Genomic DNA, 15,211 nt, shown 5'->3' on the forward strand with positions numbered 1-15,211 from the left:
GTGGGGTGGGCACGTGGCACCTGCTGGGGGGACAGGGATGGGGTAGGGGGGTGCAAATCCCCAGCTCCTGGAGTCAGGGGATGCAGCGGAGCCGTGTTCCCGTTCCCCCTGTTGCCCCTTGGGCTGTGGCAGCAGCTGGGGGGGGGGGGGGGGCAGGCAGGTTGGGGGGGGCACCCCAATAACCCCCCCGGGGTATTCCCAGCCTGGATTAACCCCTGTGGCGCTGGGCTCCAGCAACACTGGGTGCAGGGTCAGGCCCCAGCTCCAGCCCGGTGGGGGAAGGTTTGTGCCTTCCTGGGGCGAGGAGGGGCAGCAGGGTTTGAACCCCCCCCTGCCAACCCCTGAATGTCTTGTGGGTTCCCCTGAACCCCCCAGCTGGGGATGATTCAGGGTGCTGGGTGAGCCCTGCCAAACTCATTGCATGCACCAGCAGTGCCCAGGGCGGTACTGGGAGGGGGGGGGGAAAGCGGTTTTTTGGGCGGGGGAAAGGTGTTTTGTGCAGCCAGAGGGGACAAGGCAGAGCCGGGGCGGGGGCCGCTCATGTGAACCTCATGTGATGGGGAAGCGCTGCCCCCCCCCCCCCTCCCCCCCGCCCCGGGGCAGGGTTCCTGTTTATGGTTGTTTTTCAATTCCTGGGCAATTAAAAAAAAAAAAAACAACCCTTGTTTGGTTTCGGTTGCACCCTTGCCTCATCCTGCCCCCCCCCCCCCCCAAAAAGCAGAGGTGTCCCCAAGGGTGGCTGGGCCATCACAGGACTCCAGGAGGTGGTGATTTCCCAGCTGCAGCCCCCAGTGCTCCCATGGGGCAAAGAAATAATCCTGCACGGGTGGGGGGGGGCAGCAGCAGGACCCCACCCCAGGGAAGGATCTGCCCCCCCGCCCCCCCTCCCCCCGGAATAAAACGAGCTGGAAAGGGGAATTTGGGACTGGGAAGAGCTGCGGGGATTTCAGTGTGGGGTTGGGGGACCTGTCCCAAATCCCCTAGGAAAAAAGAGCTGGGGGGGGTGCTCCCCCCACCCCCGCAGCCACCAGCTGGTTTCATGCCTCGGTTTCCCCAGCGCCGTGGGGCCTCTTCCTCCCCAGCGCAGTGCACGTGAGCGGCGCGTGGGCCTCCTCGTGCTCACCGCCCTGCGCCAGCCCTCGCTGCTGTGGTTATTTTTACCCCCCACACCGGGAGGGGGGCACGGAGGCCCCATGAGGGGGCTGGTTTTGGGGTCCCCCCGGGGTTGGGGCAACCCATGGTTCAATCCTGGGGGTTTCAGAGTGTTTGGGGAGGGCTGAGGGGTCCTGAGTGTCATCGTTGTGTTGTGTCCCCCACCCATCCAGGTTGTTCCCCCAGCCCTAGCGGGGTCGGGTCAAGGCCCAGCTCCCCGCTGCGCCCCACAAAGTGTCATTCGGGGGGCCAGAGCCCCAACCTGCACCCGGTGTCCCCTGGGGAGCCAGGCTGGGGAGGGGGAACCTGCCAGCATGTGTGGGGGGGTGTCCCACTGCCCCCTGAATGAGATGGCGCTGTTTCACTCCAGACTTTGCCTTCCCTGCCCCTACCGGGGGCACCCCCAGCACCCCCCGCACCCTAAAAGAGAGAACGTTCTCCAGCGAAGCTGCTGGAGGATGAGGGGATCTCGGGGGGACGAGCCGCTGCCAAGCCCCCACCCTGCTGCAAACGAGCGGATCTGGAAACCCGCAGAGCCGCTGCACCCAGAAGCACCCACGAGGGCAGGAGTGCGGGCAGCAAGGGCTGGCAGGGCTTGGTGCTGCATTCGTGGGGATGGGGAAGACCGAGTTGTGCCAAAAGTTGCGGGATGCTCCGATCCCAGCTGCCCCACATCCCTTTTGGGGACATCTCTGTCCCCACCGCTGGGGGTGCTCGCTGCTCCCCAATGCCCCCCCCATCCCAATCCTACCCACCCCCTTCCCAGTGCCCCAGATGCCATGGATTGTCCCAGGACCTTTGGCTGATTTGGGAGCAGCTGGGAAGCAGGGCCGGAGCCAGGACAGGCCCCATGCCAGGAGCCAGCACCGCGGGGCGGCCGGCATCCCACCAGGGCTGGGGCTGGGGCATAGCTGGGGGGGGGGGGGAGCATGGCACTGGGGCGGGGGGGACATGGACGTGGCACTGGGAGGGGGGAGGCATTGCACTGGGAGGGTCCCCACTCCACGGGGTCAACCATCTTGGCCTCCCAGCTGGGACCCTGCAACTCTCACCTCCTCCATCCCTCGTTCTGCTTCCCCCTGGGGCTGGTGGGATCCCACCACCATGGGTGGTAGCAGCACCCCCTGTCCCCCCCCATCGCCCCCACCCCACCCGGGGCTGGATCCTGGGGGGGGGGGGGGGAACGGACACACGGACAGGTGGCTTCATGCAAGGACAGGTGGACACATGGGTGAACCAGAGGAGCAGAACCCAGATACGGGGGTGGCTCTGGGGGCAGAGACACCATCACGCCCCCCCTAGGATGTCGAGAGCAGGGGCAGCAGCTTAAATCCCCCTTTTTTTTTTTTTCCCAGAAAACCATTTTTAGCCCAATTTAGCTGCAGCTGCTGCTTCCCCAGCTTGCTGGAAATAACACCCCCCCCCCCCCCCGCCCCGGGCAGGGAGGAAGAAGAAAACCAGGCGAAAACAGGCAGCAGACTGAAAATACCCGGGGGGGGGGGAAGGCTGGGGGGGTGTCAGGCTGCAGCCCCATGGTGCTGGGCCGGTGTGGACGCTCCCAAGCCGCTCCAGCACAAAGTCCGAGCTGCTGTGACTGCTGATCGGGGGGGCGGGGGGTGTTTTATGGCACTCATTTGTTTAATTGAGGCTGTAAAGTGGAGGGTGGGTGTGGGGTTCAGCCACCCCGGGAAGGGGGGGGATGATGGGGTGGGGGTGCTGTCCCTTCCCAGGCCTTTTACTGGGGGGGGGGGGGTTGTTATTGTAGGGTCTCCGGGGCAGCTGCTCCCAAGGTAGGGTGGGCAAGTGGCAAATCGGGACCTGGGCTGGGGTGAGATGGGGTGGGGCTTCACCCCACTGCTGCCGAGGGATGAGTGTTTGCAGAGTCCGGCCCCAGGCTGCCCGCCAGGTCCCCCACCGGCTGGCCGTAGCCCCCACTGGCTGGCTGTAGCCCCCCCCCCAAGCTCGGCTCTTTCTGCCCATACTTGGCTTGGAGTGGGGCTGACCCTTCGCCCGCTTGGACGGCAGCCTGGGCATGCCGGGGACGGTGCCAGCTGGGCACGGGGATGGCGGTTGGGCCCCCACGCCTTGGCGCGTGCCCCTGGGAAGGGAAACTGAGGCATGGAGGGGGAACTGGAGCAATGGGTGCCTGGAGGGTCGCCCCCTGTGGATGTGGGTGGGGGTGTGGGGGGGGTCCTGGCACCCATGGGAGTATCTGGGGTGGCCTGCGCCAAGGGGGGGGATGGAGGATCACTGGGCCAAGCTGTGGTGTTTGCGTGGTCATGGGGGACGTTGCCGGCGCTGGGTTGGGGACGTGGTGACTTTCCCGGGACAGAGCTGGGATAAGGGCGGCGGCGGGGGGAAATGTAGTGGTTGGAGTAAATGGATGAGAGTGGGGATAAACCCGCCATGGCATTGCGTCCCTTCACCGGTGTCACGGCTTGTACGGGGACGCTGCTCGCCCCGCGGGGAGTCAGGGTTGGGCTTACTGGGGCCAAAGGTGCAGGCTGGGGCGTGCGGCTGGACAAACTGTGCTGGCCTGGCATGGCTGGAGCTGCTGGCTTCCTGGTGATAAGGCCTCTCTACGTGCCGAGCCAGTGCCGTGCCATGCCGGCAGCAGGGAGATAAGGCCAGGCGGGGGGGGGGGTAAAGGGCTCCTGGTGAGGTTGGACGAGGCATCAGTGGCTCTGGCAGGACAGCGAAACTGAAGCACAGTGGATTTGCACGCGGGTGCAGCCGGAGAGGACTGGGAGCCCCATCGCTGCTTGGGGGCTCCAGGGGCAAGTGGCTGGGTGACAGTGCCGGCTGCCAAGTCGGCAAGGGGTGAGGGAGCAGAGCTCTTGGCCAAGGTCAGGGCTGTTTTCCTCTCTAGGGGCCCATTCCTCGATACAGCTGGCGGGCACAGGTAGCCTCAATCCCCCGACCCTTTGCCATTAACTTTCACCTACATCCCCCCAAAATAGGGCTGGAGGAGGGTGGGATATTGCCACAACAGCTCTGGTGGCAATGGGAAGCCGAGGAAGGCGCTGAGGTCCTGCTCAGCGTGCCTCAGTTTCCCCTCTCGGGTGCTGATCCTACTCCCCAAGTGCTGCTTTTCCTCTCCCGCCGGATTTTGGTTTCTCACTCCGGAGCAATCAGGAGCCCTGGAGAGCTGGCGCCTACGCCGGCACTGTGCCGGGATGTGGGTTGGCAGTGAGGTCTGCTCCCACCTTGGCGGGTCCCGGTGATGCCACAGAAACAAACTCAGGAAAGCTCTGCCTAGCCCAGGCTGCAGGTGTTTTGCTGGCTGCGTCTGAAAACATGGGGAAAAAAAACCTCCTCTGAGTGGTAATTGCCACATCCCAGGAGCACGGTGTAAATTTTGGTGACCAGCATCCAAAAAACACCCGCTCTGGTAGCTGCGCTGCAGCTGGAGGGAGGTGGCAGGACAATTAGCAGCTGCTGGGTTAACAAGAGCCAGCATCCAAAGGAGGCAGCTGCCAGAGCACCCAGCTTTGTGGTGGGAAGGGGTCCAGTGGATGTGTACCATCATCATGTCCCCCCCAAAGTGACCTCACAGGTGTGGGGACCTCATCCCACCTTTCCTGCCAGCCACCATCCAAGAGGCTAAGCCACCATCTCAGGTCTCTCTTTATTAAGACGACACCCCCCAGGGGCATGTCAAGCATCGACGGTACAAAACAAACCTTTCCCTTTTTCCCCTCCTCCCCCCCCAAATCCCAATACAAAACAGTACAAAAGGAGTTCATCAGCATCTTTAACAGAAGCAGCCGGCAGGATTGAAGATTCTCTGTTTCCAGGTGAACACAAGGCACCGGGAAGAGCCAGCCCCCATCTGGAATGGGGTTCAGTTCTGCCGGCATCAGCCCCCATTCCCCCCAACCATCACCCAAGGCTGGGGTTTGTTGAAGCTTTTGGTCAGGGACAGCTTGGGTGTCGAGAGCCGAGAGGGAATGGGGTAAGGAATTCCGCTGGGACAGGAGGAACCCTCGCTCCTGTGTCCCACGGGACCCCGTCGGCTTCTGCACTCCTGCCGGGGCCAGCGGGACCGGGAAGCAGTGACCAGGGGTTACCGACAGAAATCTGTGCAGTCAACCCATTCCTCCCATCCCATGGGAACACCAGCTTCCGTGGGCTGGGAAAGTACAGACCCAAAATCAACGTTACAGAATCACAGAATGCAAACCTACTCTGACATAGAGCTGGGTGTCTCAGACTAGGAGCTGGACTACAACATGCGGCAGTGCTCCTTGCACTAGGTCAGCTTCTCCCAGCTGGACCAGCGCTTTCCTGAAGAGGCTGGACAGAGCTGCTGCGCACAGCTGAATGCAGAGTGAGGGAGCACTCAAGCAGCAGCAGGGCAGCTCACAGATTGAAGGCATTTAGAGCTCAGTAGCAACAACCCCGCCCACCATCAGAGAAATGAGTTTCATTACGATCTTTGCACGCACAGGTGCATTCTCAGACATGGAACCAACATGTACGAACAGGTCGCATCCATCCCCGGGGACGGCATAAGGGATTGAAGGCATCATGATGGCAATTTTGGACACGATTGTCTTTTTTAAGGTCTTTTTAGCCTGGAATCTGCCTCTCCTAAGGGTTTGTGAGGGAGGTGTGTGAGGCCTTTCCACCTCCCCTGCTCCACCTCGAGATTCTCCTGCCCGTTTTCACGTAAGCACCTTGGTAGTTTGGGTTTGGTTTTTTTGGAAGACTTTGGCTGTAAGCAAGGTCCCAAAGCACCCCTGAGCCACACCGGGGTTTCTCGGTACAGCCGGCACACGAGGGAACACAAAGACTCATAAACTTCATCACCTCCGCCACACATGCCGAGCAGAGCCTCGCCGGGAGCTGCGTCTGCCGTGCGAGCGGCTGCTCCTCCTGCAGCGGGGCTCTTCGAGCTGAGGTCTGTGCTGCTGCAAGGTGTCCATCACAGCGGATTGCGAGTCCAGAAAAAGCGGGAGAGTTAACAACCTTTGACTCGGCACTCACTGCACATTGTTGTTCGTGACGCAGGGGTCCACCTGAGGAGGGGGGAAGTGATTTTAATCCGGAGCCAAAAACCCCACCCCAATGTTTCTGCAGAGCCATCTCATTTATCCTGCCACCCCCACCCAGGGTTCAGGCCCCCAGGAGCGATCCTCCCCACCACACTAGCATGGCATCTCACCTCTGTGTAGGTGGGCGGCGGCATGAACTTGAACTCCGGAGCGTACATGAAAATGGGACTGTCAAAGCTGTCAGGATCATCCAGGAGCGGAGTGGTGGGGCTCTCCAGGCGGTGGTCTTCAGGAACGATGTCCAGGTAGCACGGGGGTGCTGCGAGGGATGGAGGGACCGGTGAATATTCCGAGATCGCCTGCATTCTCCCACTACACCCCACTGCAACCCCCTTTTAGCCCCTCCTAAACTTGGGGGGAGGGGGGGGGTTGTCACAGTGGTCCCCACCAAGGACCCCCTCGTGGTCAACCGCATTCTCCTCACCTTCTGGAGCATCAGGGAGGTTCAAATCCACCCAGCTCATTTCGGAGCTGGTCTGACTAGCCATGCTGGAGCTGCGGCTACCAATGCCCGAGCGGCTGCCGATGACAAGGGGCAGCTCCAAGATGATCTTCTTGGAGCCTGGGACACTGACGTAGATCTGTGAGGGCAAGAACCAGAGTTTTAAGGGACGTTGGGAACCAAGAGGGGACGAAGTTTATCCCGCTAGTGAAGCAAGGAAGAATAACAGCAATCCAAACCACTCACCTGCAAGAAATACTCCACGCGCAGAATGTTGCAGCCCAAGATGGATGGTTTGAGCTTCTTGACACGGATGGTCTTGCCCCGCCACGACTCGGACGTGCCCGAGATGATGTGGTTGCCTCGGACACAGGAGAGTTTTTGGGTGAAGACCTTGGTCTGCCCGTTGGCCAGGTAGGTGTGCTTGGCAATGATGGCCGCTTTGGGCACCACAATGCGGGAGCAAGTGTTCTCGAAGTCGGCGTTGATGCAGATCTCATCACCTGAGAAGGGAATGGTGTTTGGCATTTAGGAAGGTTGGAGCTTTTTCCTTGTAGAATGCCCCTTTTAGCTGTTTAATATCCCCGATGCTCCCCCGATGCTCAGGTACAGCTCGCCCCACCACCCCCCACCCATGAAGGGAGGACAGGCTCTTACCTTCGCAAAATCCTTTCCTGTCGATTTGAGCGCTGACTGACACACGTCCATCAGGAATGAACATACAGGACACCTTCTTTTCCTTCTTGGCAGCAACCGGGGACTGCAGAGAAACATGATTGTTACCTAGGTGAGACCTGCCCACTGTTCCCAGCCCACTCTCCCTTCCTCCCTCTTATTTTTCCAACAGCAGCTTCAAGTTCCCCATGAGGTTCGAGTGTCTTGCAGCTAAGTGAAAGCAGAACAAGCACCTCACTTTACCTGCCTTGGTGTAGATTTCTAGAAGTAACTAGGACTTGCTAAGAACTAAGTATTTAATCCACGCTCAGCAATAAAACCTATTAGGGGAGTCTTAATGACAAAGGTCAGACTGACCCTATCCAAGGGCTTTTCTCCCTCCTAGCACCTGCTGACACCCATGCCTCTTGGAGTAAAGCAGCACTTACCAGCAATTCTGGGGTGTTCACGTCGACAGGATCCATAACCTCAAAGCGCTTCTTTATCTCCTGAGTGGGAAAGGACGGGCGCTCCAGGAAGGCCTTCACCCAATAATCCACGCAGCCATACTTTCCCTTGAAGGTGGTACCCAGAGGCCTGTGGAAAGAGACGCTTGTTAGACACATCTGAGGCAAGAGGAGAACTTCCCGTACCAATCCATTTTCATTTTTCTTTTCAGAAGCACCGTTTGTCTTGTACTTACCCCTGGGGAAGCTCGAATCCGAATTTGTACTCGTATTTGTTCCCGGGTCTCAGGATTACAGAGCCGTCCCCATCTGGGAAAGGAAAAGGGGAAGGGAAACATTAGCTGAAGCTCCATGGGTTTGTTCTTGAACATTATCCTCTGTTCTGCTTACACAGGTGGTGATGAAGCCAAGCGCTGCATGGGCTTGAGCTGCATTAGCTGTTTGCTAAGAGCCACCTACACCTGTCCCCCAAGAACAGCCCAAGAACCCTGTGTCTTCTCGAAGCAGAGAAGCGCTGCTCATTTAATCTCACTTCTTCTTTCAACATCCCCCTGCGAAGCCAGAACACCGTGTCCTGATGCACTTCAGTCCCAGTTACCTCTCCTCACCACACCCTGCTTCCACTCTGTGGAAGTATCCAGTACCAGCTTCTCTCCCCACCTCTCTATCTCCAAGACTTCATGTCACTCCGGTTATCACCCTGGACACTTTCCCAAGTCCCTCTCTCTTGCCTTCCCTGGAGCCAGCCAAACAAGGCAGCTGCTGAAGGGAGTTCTCCATGCCCAGAAGAAAAGATCAGGTGAGATCTCTCAGTCTCAGGTGAGATGTGCACTTTCCATCCCCCGACCACCACCTGTCCCAGGCACAGCGCCAGCACCTCCTGCTGCCCTGACACCCAGCCGAGGCCAACACCAGTACTCGCTCCCTGCGGGCATACACCGTTGCTGCCTGTTCTGCGAGCCACACCAACACCCAACAGCTTCTGTACGCTCCATCAGGCAGCTCGTCCCTCGCCTTCCAAACTTTGAACTTGACTTCAGCCAAGCCCTGCTGTCCTCTGCTTGTTGACAGGCTTCAATCGATTCGCTCATTCCCCCCAAGACTCAGCCAACATCCAATCCCACTTCCGTCTCTGTGACGATCCCTGACACCAGCGGAACACTGCGACTCCTCACTGCAGAACTAGCCCGCTCGATGCATACCCCAAGGGGACGCAACCAGAAACTTGCTCCAGCCTCGTCCAAGAGCAACCAGCAAGAAAAGCTGCCGGTCAATAGCCAGCTTTCTAGCCCTTTTCTCCCCACCACCTTTTGCCTCCCAACTCCCTTCTCCCAGCCCCAAATCCTCACCAGTGGGCTGCTCCTCCAGGGTGAGAACATCCTCGAAGCGCAGGTACTCCATCTCCTGCTTGCACTGCTGGGGGCCCTTGGCCCAGTTGACTTTGGCCACCCCACAGGCCAGCACCTTGACAGCGCTGACACGAGTGACCTCGGCCACCTCCACCAACACACGCCCGGCCACTTTCTCCCCGCTGCAGTAGACCTTCTCAGGCTCGCTGAAGGCCATCACGAAGGTCTTCACCTTCTTGAACATCACCATGGCTGAGGTGAGTGTGGAGGAAAGCTCTTGAGACAGCGAGGGCAAGAACCGCGGGTTTTTTTTTCCCCCTGAAGAGGAAAAAACAACCCTGAAACAAACCGATTTTAGCCAAAAAGCGCACTCTAAGCCCTCGCCTCCTAGCGCTGAAAGGGGGAGGGGGGGCGGAATAAGCGGGGCCGCTCCGCAACACGACCGCTCCGCACCGCCCGCTGCCCTCAACGAGTTGAGAGTGGCCCCCCCCCGGCCGCCGCCTTTTATAGACTCCGCCTCCCCGCCCTCCCCCCGCCCGCGCCTGTTGATGCCAAGAGCGCCACGCCGAGGGCGCGTGGCCAGGCGTGCTGCTCGCGTGATCAGCGCCCCCATTGGCCGTCACCACCTTGTTTACAGCCCCGCCGTCCAATCAGAACGCCGGGTACGGAGCGTGGACAGCGTGTGAAGGAGAGGCGAGCGTGTTCAAGGGAGAGAAGGGTGGGAGAGGGGGGGAACGGAGTGACGGCCCGGCAGGCCAATGGGGAGAGAGGGCGAGCGGCGGCGGTGGCCAACGGCGAGCGGAGAACAGGATGTAATGTTCTCAGGCATGAAGAAGGGGGAGAGTCCCCCTCAGGGTGGGTGCAGTGCCCTGTATGGGACCTCCTGGGCTGGGCCCTGCTGTACTGGGCGAACTGGGAGCGGCTTGACAGGCTTTCTGGTGTTCCCCTCACCCTTCTGGAGGCTTTCTTCCCCCTTCCTCAGTCCCCTCCGCCCAGGGCAGCCTGGGGGCATTTCCACAGCCCCCCCCCCCCCGACCTCCCCTCAGCCTGTACCTGAAGTGTTTTCTCAGCCCCCTTCTGTGGTACCCCCGTTCCCCCCATTTGAGGTAAATAAGGATGGGTTTGGGTTAGGGGATCGAAGCCTGACCTTGGGGGCTTCTCTCCACCCTTCTGGGGTGTCATGGGGGGGTATTTCCCCCAGCTTTGCCCGCTTTCCACAGCTGCCCAACGGGACACCTGCACCCCCTCCCTGCCTGCCGTGTTTCGGGGAGCCTTCCCATGCATCCTTCCCAGAAACAGCCCTCTCAACATGCCATCATATCACTAAAAGGGAAGCATGACCCCCCCCTCCCGCACCCCTGTGCTTCGGGATCCTTCGAGACAGCGTCTTGAAGCCGGGGGAGGGGGTGGCACGGGGGACAACAACACAGAAAGTAGCCAATGAGAAAATCTGAGGCAAATGTCTATTTTTAAGATCGCAACATCTAGATGTTTCTTGCTGTTCACCATAGAAAATGGGGGATTTTTTCGTCAACAAGTTACCTCGATCTAAGGGAGGGCAAACAACCACATCCTTCCTACAAACTGTGCCCGGGGCAGGCCCCCTGTCCCTGTTTTCCAGCTGGGATTTGGGGAACAGGGAGAGTTGTGTTGTCCCCCACAGGAGGCTTTCGGCTCAGAGAAACCCTCAAATTTTCCTTCCTAGATCATTTTTGCTGAGCAGACATTCTTCCCTGACAGGCAGGGGCTGATTTTGCCCTTGGTTTTAAAAGCCGTTAATGGTTTTACAGCTCAGGAAAACACAGGGAGTGCAGGAAACAGGAGAACAATATTTTTGGAGCCACCCAACAAAGCAGGAATGGAAAATGGGGGCTTCCAAGACCTCCCCACCCCGAACGAGGAAAAGGGATATGTTTTTGTTAGCAGTTGTCTCCGTTGTCCTTTGGAGCTTGTTTGTCCATGTGTTTCTGGCACGCACTGTGCTTTTCTTTCTCTGCCGTCCTCTCCTTCCCCCAGAGTTAATTCACACTTGTTAGTATAGACCAATAAACCAGCCAGATAAACTGTAGGGCATAAACTGTTCGCCTGCCAAACTGCAGGACAAATTTCCTTACTGTGAGAGAATTATTTCACAATTAAGTACGTAATGGAGGAACTGCACCTTTTTCCTGCCGCTTCTGGTCCCAGCAAGCTCGCCCCATTGTCTCCCGCTGCACGCTAGGAAAAAAGGTGCTGGATTAGTGAAGAATTGCGGATTTGTTCTAATTTGACAAAATGAGGAGAGCTCTCTTTCCAGCCTTGCCAGCTATGGGATATTTGATCCCAAAGACCCTAGCTTGGATCTGTGCCCAGCATTCCCTTAGGAGCCGTGTTTACGCTCTCCCTCTCCAGTTTCCTTTGGTGCCCATCTTTCCAAGGAAGACGTATCCAGCCTGGCTCTCGCAGCCCATGGCTGCTTGCTCTCAGACAGTAAAATACATTCCAACAATGTCAAAGGACAAATGAGTTATAAGCCAAAGAGTTTGCCAGAGATACCATCCAAGGCACGTTCCACAGCCTGAATTGTCTCCAAATTTCTCTTTATCTGTCAATCAGCTTTTGCCCTTTGCTCCCCTGACCCCTATCTGCCTGGAAATGCCTCCCCAGTCCTTCTGCAGAAGAGGGAGCAGCTGTAATTTCCTCAGGGCTGAGACATGGTTCACAAGGTTTCCCACGCAAGCAGCACCCTTGATTAAGCAAGGGCTTCAGAAATGCTTAGGAATTTTAGCTTGTAAAAATGAAAGCTTCAAAATGTCACGTCTCCTTCAGAAAACAAGGGCACCAGAAGAGAAGCTGGTTGGATTTCTGGGCAGAGACAAGCTCTTGGGGGCTTCCTTGCTCCCACTAAGCAATTATTTTAAGGCATTCACCCCCCCTTTCTGCTTATTTCCCACAGGGATTGTGGTGCTTGGAGGATCCCCCCACCCTTAATTGAGAGCAAAGCTGCTGCTGAGGTTGGATGGGGAGAGTGGCCAGAGCCTTGTCCTCTCCCGGTGTGCCTGGCCAGGGGCGAGGGACGGCAAGGAGAGCAAAGAGAGCTGCATGACTAATGTTATATGCTGGGGATATCCCGGTTCAAAAAGCAGCAGGGTTGGGCTGAGTGAGAAACCAGGCCCTGAGGTGACTCACTGAAAGCTGGGGCTGCTGCATGGGTCATGGAGAAGGAATTGGGTAAGGCAGAAACTGGGCAGTACAACAGCTTTCAGCGCTGCGCTCTGTGCTGGCCACATTGTGCCTTGCTGGAAACCACCCTTATTCCCACCATCCCTCTGAATCCCACTTGTAATAAAAGCCTGATGCTGATAAAAGCCTTTTTTTTCTGGTCTAGATTATCGGGAGCTGCTACCCATCGTTGCCTGGAGAAGCCACACTCCTCTCATGGCAGGCTGTCCTTTGTCCCCTCCATCAGACAACTGGCTGAATTGCTTGGAGAGCTGGTGGGTGCCTGCTGGAGGCTGCAGCCCTGGAGCTTCTCGGTGCTGTTTTCTCTGTTTTTTTCACCATATATGGCTGCTTCCAGCAAATTCGAGGCGGGGAAGGGGGGGGAAGAGAGGGACGCCAGGGGATTCACAGTGGCCCGAGCGAAGGGACAGAGTGTGCCTGCTGTGCGGTTGAGAGCGGGAGCCAGGGTGGAAAAGGCATTTCCTCTGGTGAGAGATTGTTTATGTACAGGGAACATAATAAATAAATCCCACGCTGATTGCATCGGGGGTGTGTCGCTGCAGCTGGAAAACGAGGGACCGTGGGACTTGAGTGGCTCCTGGAAAGCCACTGCTTGTCCCACGCTCGGCTTCTCACTGCTCACATTTGGCTGTGGCCAAGGCAGTCATTCAACAGCAAAAGGGCCGCCTGAGATTTCTAGGTTTGAAAGCAGGCAGTGAAGCAAGGGTAGCATCTCTCTTTCAGTTTCTAAATAAAACCAGCAGTTTTGGTGAGGATGTTAAGGTTTGTGGGGCCTGGCTTGAGGCGGGGCGGGGGTGGCACAGCACTGCTGGTTTGCTGGAATAGAGGCGAACAGGGCTGGTGTTTGTTTGACAGCTCTTGAGGGATCTACCAGAAACAGGTTGGAAAACTCTTAGGGCAGATCCCCATTAGGGGTTTCCAAAATCAGCATTTTTTTTGCTGCTTTCGTCCATAGCAGTGGCTTGTGTTACCACTGGCTGTGCTTCCTAGTGCTGTGCAGGCTGCATACCATTTTGAAATGCTTTGTGGCACACATATCGCGGAGCAAGATCCCTTTTCCCCCTTAGCCATCCCTGCTGAATGGGGAGAAGTCCTCTCAGGGCTCAGGTGTGAGGACTTTTCCCCCAGAGCCCCAAGTTTCCAGCTCCTGCCACGGAGTGCGATGCAAAAGCTCTACCTGACAGATGGTTCTTTGCTGTGGTAGGATTTCTTAATTTCTTTTCTGGCCAGATTGTGTTTTTGCAACAGAGGAAGGGGAAAGCCAGAGCTAAGTGTCACCACCCTGTGACAAGAGACTGAGCTCGCTCAGTCATCCATAAACAAGGAGGAATTTGAATTCAGAGTTTGGGAAGTCCCATGTCTATCATCTGGTCTGGGCAGAAGACTCAGTTGCATCAGCTCTTTCCTCCGGCTGGGAGAGCATGACCTCTCCCGGGCTCCCAGCGCACGGCAGGGCTGGTTAAACCTACTGCTCTCGGCTCCGTTGGCCAAGCCTTCCTCTTCTAAAAGAACAAATCCAGCTCATCTCTTTGCCAGACCAGTCTGCTAAGTCCTTTTTGCCTTTGGTGTCAGTTGGGTTTTAAACATGTTGTTACGAAGGGAGGAAAAAGTATCCTGATTTCCTGAGCTTCCATCTCTCCTTTGTCTGTTTGTCCTTTGAAAGGCCTCAGCAGGTTCTGCAGATGCTGGAGAGAGCAAAGAAATAAGGAACTTTTCTTACTTTTCAGCAGCCAAAGCTACTCTGAGGCTGCCAGCCTGTGTGTGCATGCTTGGGAGCAAGGGAATCCTCATTGGACATGCTCACCCCAAACATCAAGCTTCCTAATTTAGAGAACCAGGTTGGGTGGCTATAATTGGGGGACAGGGGGCGGCAATCCCCTCCTAGACCTCTTTCACCGATCTCACAGGCAGCAAGGCCAAACGATGGAACCTTTTTGGGAGCATTTCGTGGTGTTTGGGGTGAGAATGGACATCCCCTGAGCTGTGGAGCTGCTGACTCCTCCGAAGTCCTTCTCATGCTTTGGGTTGTGTGGACATCTAGAGGCCTTGCCAGGAATGGCACAGGAGTGATTTTCCTCCCTCCACCGGTGCGGGCCGGTTGGTTGGATTACAGACACGACAGACTAAGGATATTGGTGTTTTTCACCTGCCCAGTCCTAGGTACAAAGTTTAAGAGGAGGCGAGTGAAGCTGCTTTTAGATTTGGCTGCTATGAGCCAATTTCTCGTGTTTTGAGCATGCTGCTTGTGTATTTGTAAAAGTGAGAACGAGCGTTAATCTTTACTTTGTGTATTTACAAGGAGGAGGAATGGCTGTAAGAGGCTGAACACTGTGGCGTTTGCCACTTCATGAGGGCAAGGGGAGGTTGGACCTCCAGACATCTGGCTTCTGTGCGTCTGCTGCCCAAATGCCAGTGGCAGCTTATATAATTTTTTTTTTTTTTCTGTGATTTGAGATTATTTTTCATGCCAAATGAGGAGGAACATGAGGAAGCATTCCACACCGAGACGTGCCCATTTCAGCTGCTGTCCCCGTTCCTGTTCTCTGCTGGTGATGCTGCTCAAGGCGTTGGCCATTAGGAACATGAGGAAGCCGAATCTAACCCTGAACATTGTGGAGGAAGTTCTCGCCTTGGCCTTAACTTCTTGCTAACAAAACATGCTGGAGTTTAGCAGGAAACACACACGTTTGGGTGGCTTTTAAACCAGCACTGCTGTTTTGAAGACGTGCTTCTGATCTGGAGAGCTCTGGTTTGCAGGTTAGAGACTTGGCAGCTCCAACTTACACAGCTATGTGCCCTCACTGCCACACTGGGAGCTGGCAAACCTGGCCACCTCTGATGATCAGGCTGGTTTATGATTTGTAGAAG

General features: G+C 57.0%; 1 protein-coding gene across 1 annotated transcript; it reads right to left on the bottom strand.

Moving 5' to 3' along the window:
• Positions 1-4,761: 4,761 nt before the first annotated feature.
• TXNIP (thioredoxin interacting protein) lies at positions 4,762-9,527 on the bottom strand. The gene is made up of 8 exons (XM_052797353.1): positions 9,122-9,527; positions 8,009-8,081; positions 7,755-7,902; positions 7,309-7,411; positions 6,898-7,154; positions 6,634-6,790; positions 6,320-6,468; positions 4,762-6,173 (listed from the first exon to the last, which is right to left on the bottom strand). Exons 1-8 carry the CDS (start codon positions 9,369-9,371, stop codon positions 6,138-6,140), a joined length of 1,173 nt encoding a protein of 390 aa, XP_052653313.1. The 5' UTR covers positions 9,372-9,527; the 3' UTR covers positions 4,762-6,137.
• Between the last annotated feature and the right edge of the window lie 5,684 nt (positions 9,528-15,211).

This window comes from Harpia harpyja, chromosome 9, assembly GCF_026419915.1.
Source record: "Harpia harpyja isolate bHarHar1 chromosome 9, bHarHar1 primary haplotype, whole genome shotgun sequence".
NCBI lineage: Eukaryota > Metazoa > Chordata > Aves > Accipitriformes > Accipitridae > Harpia > Harpia harpyja.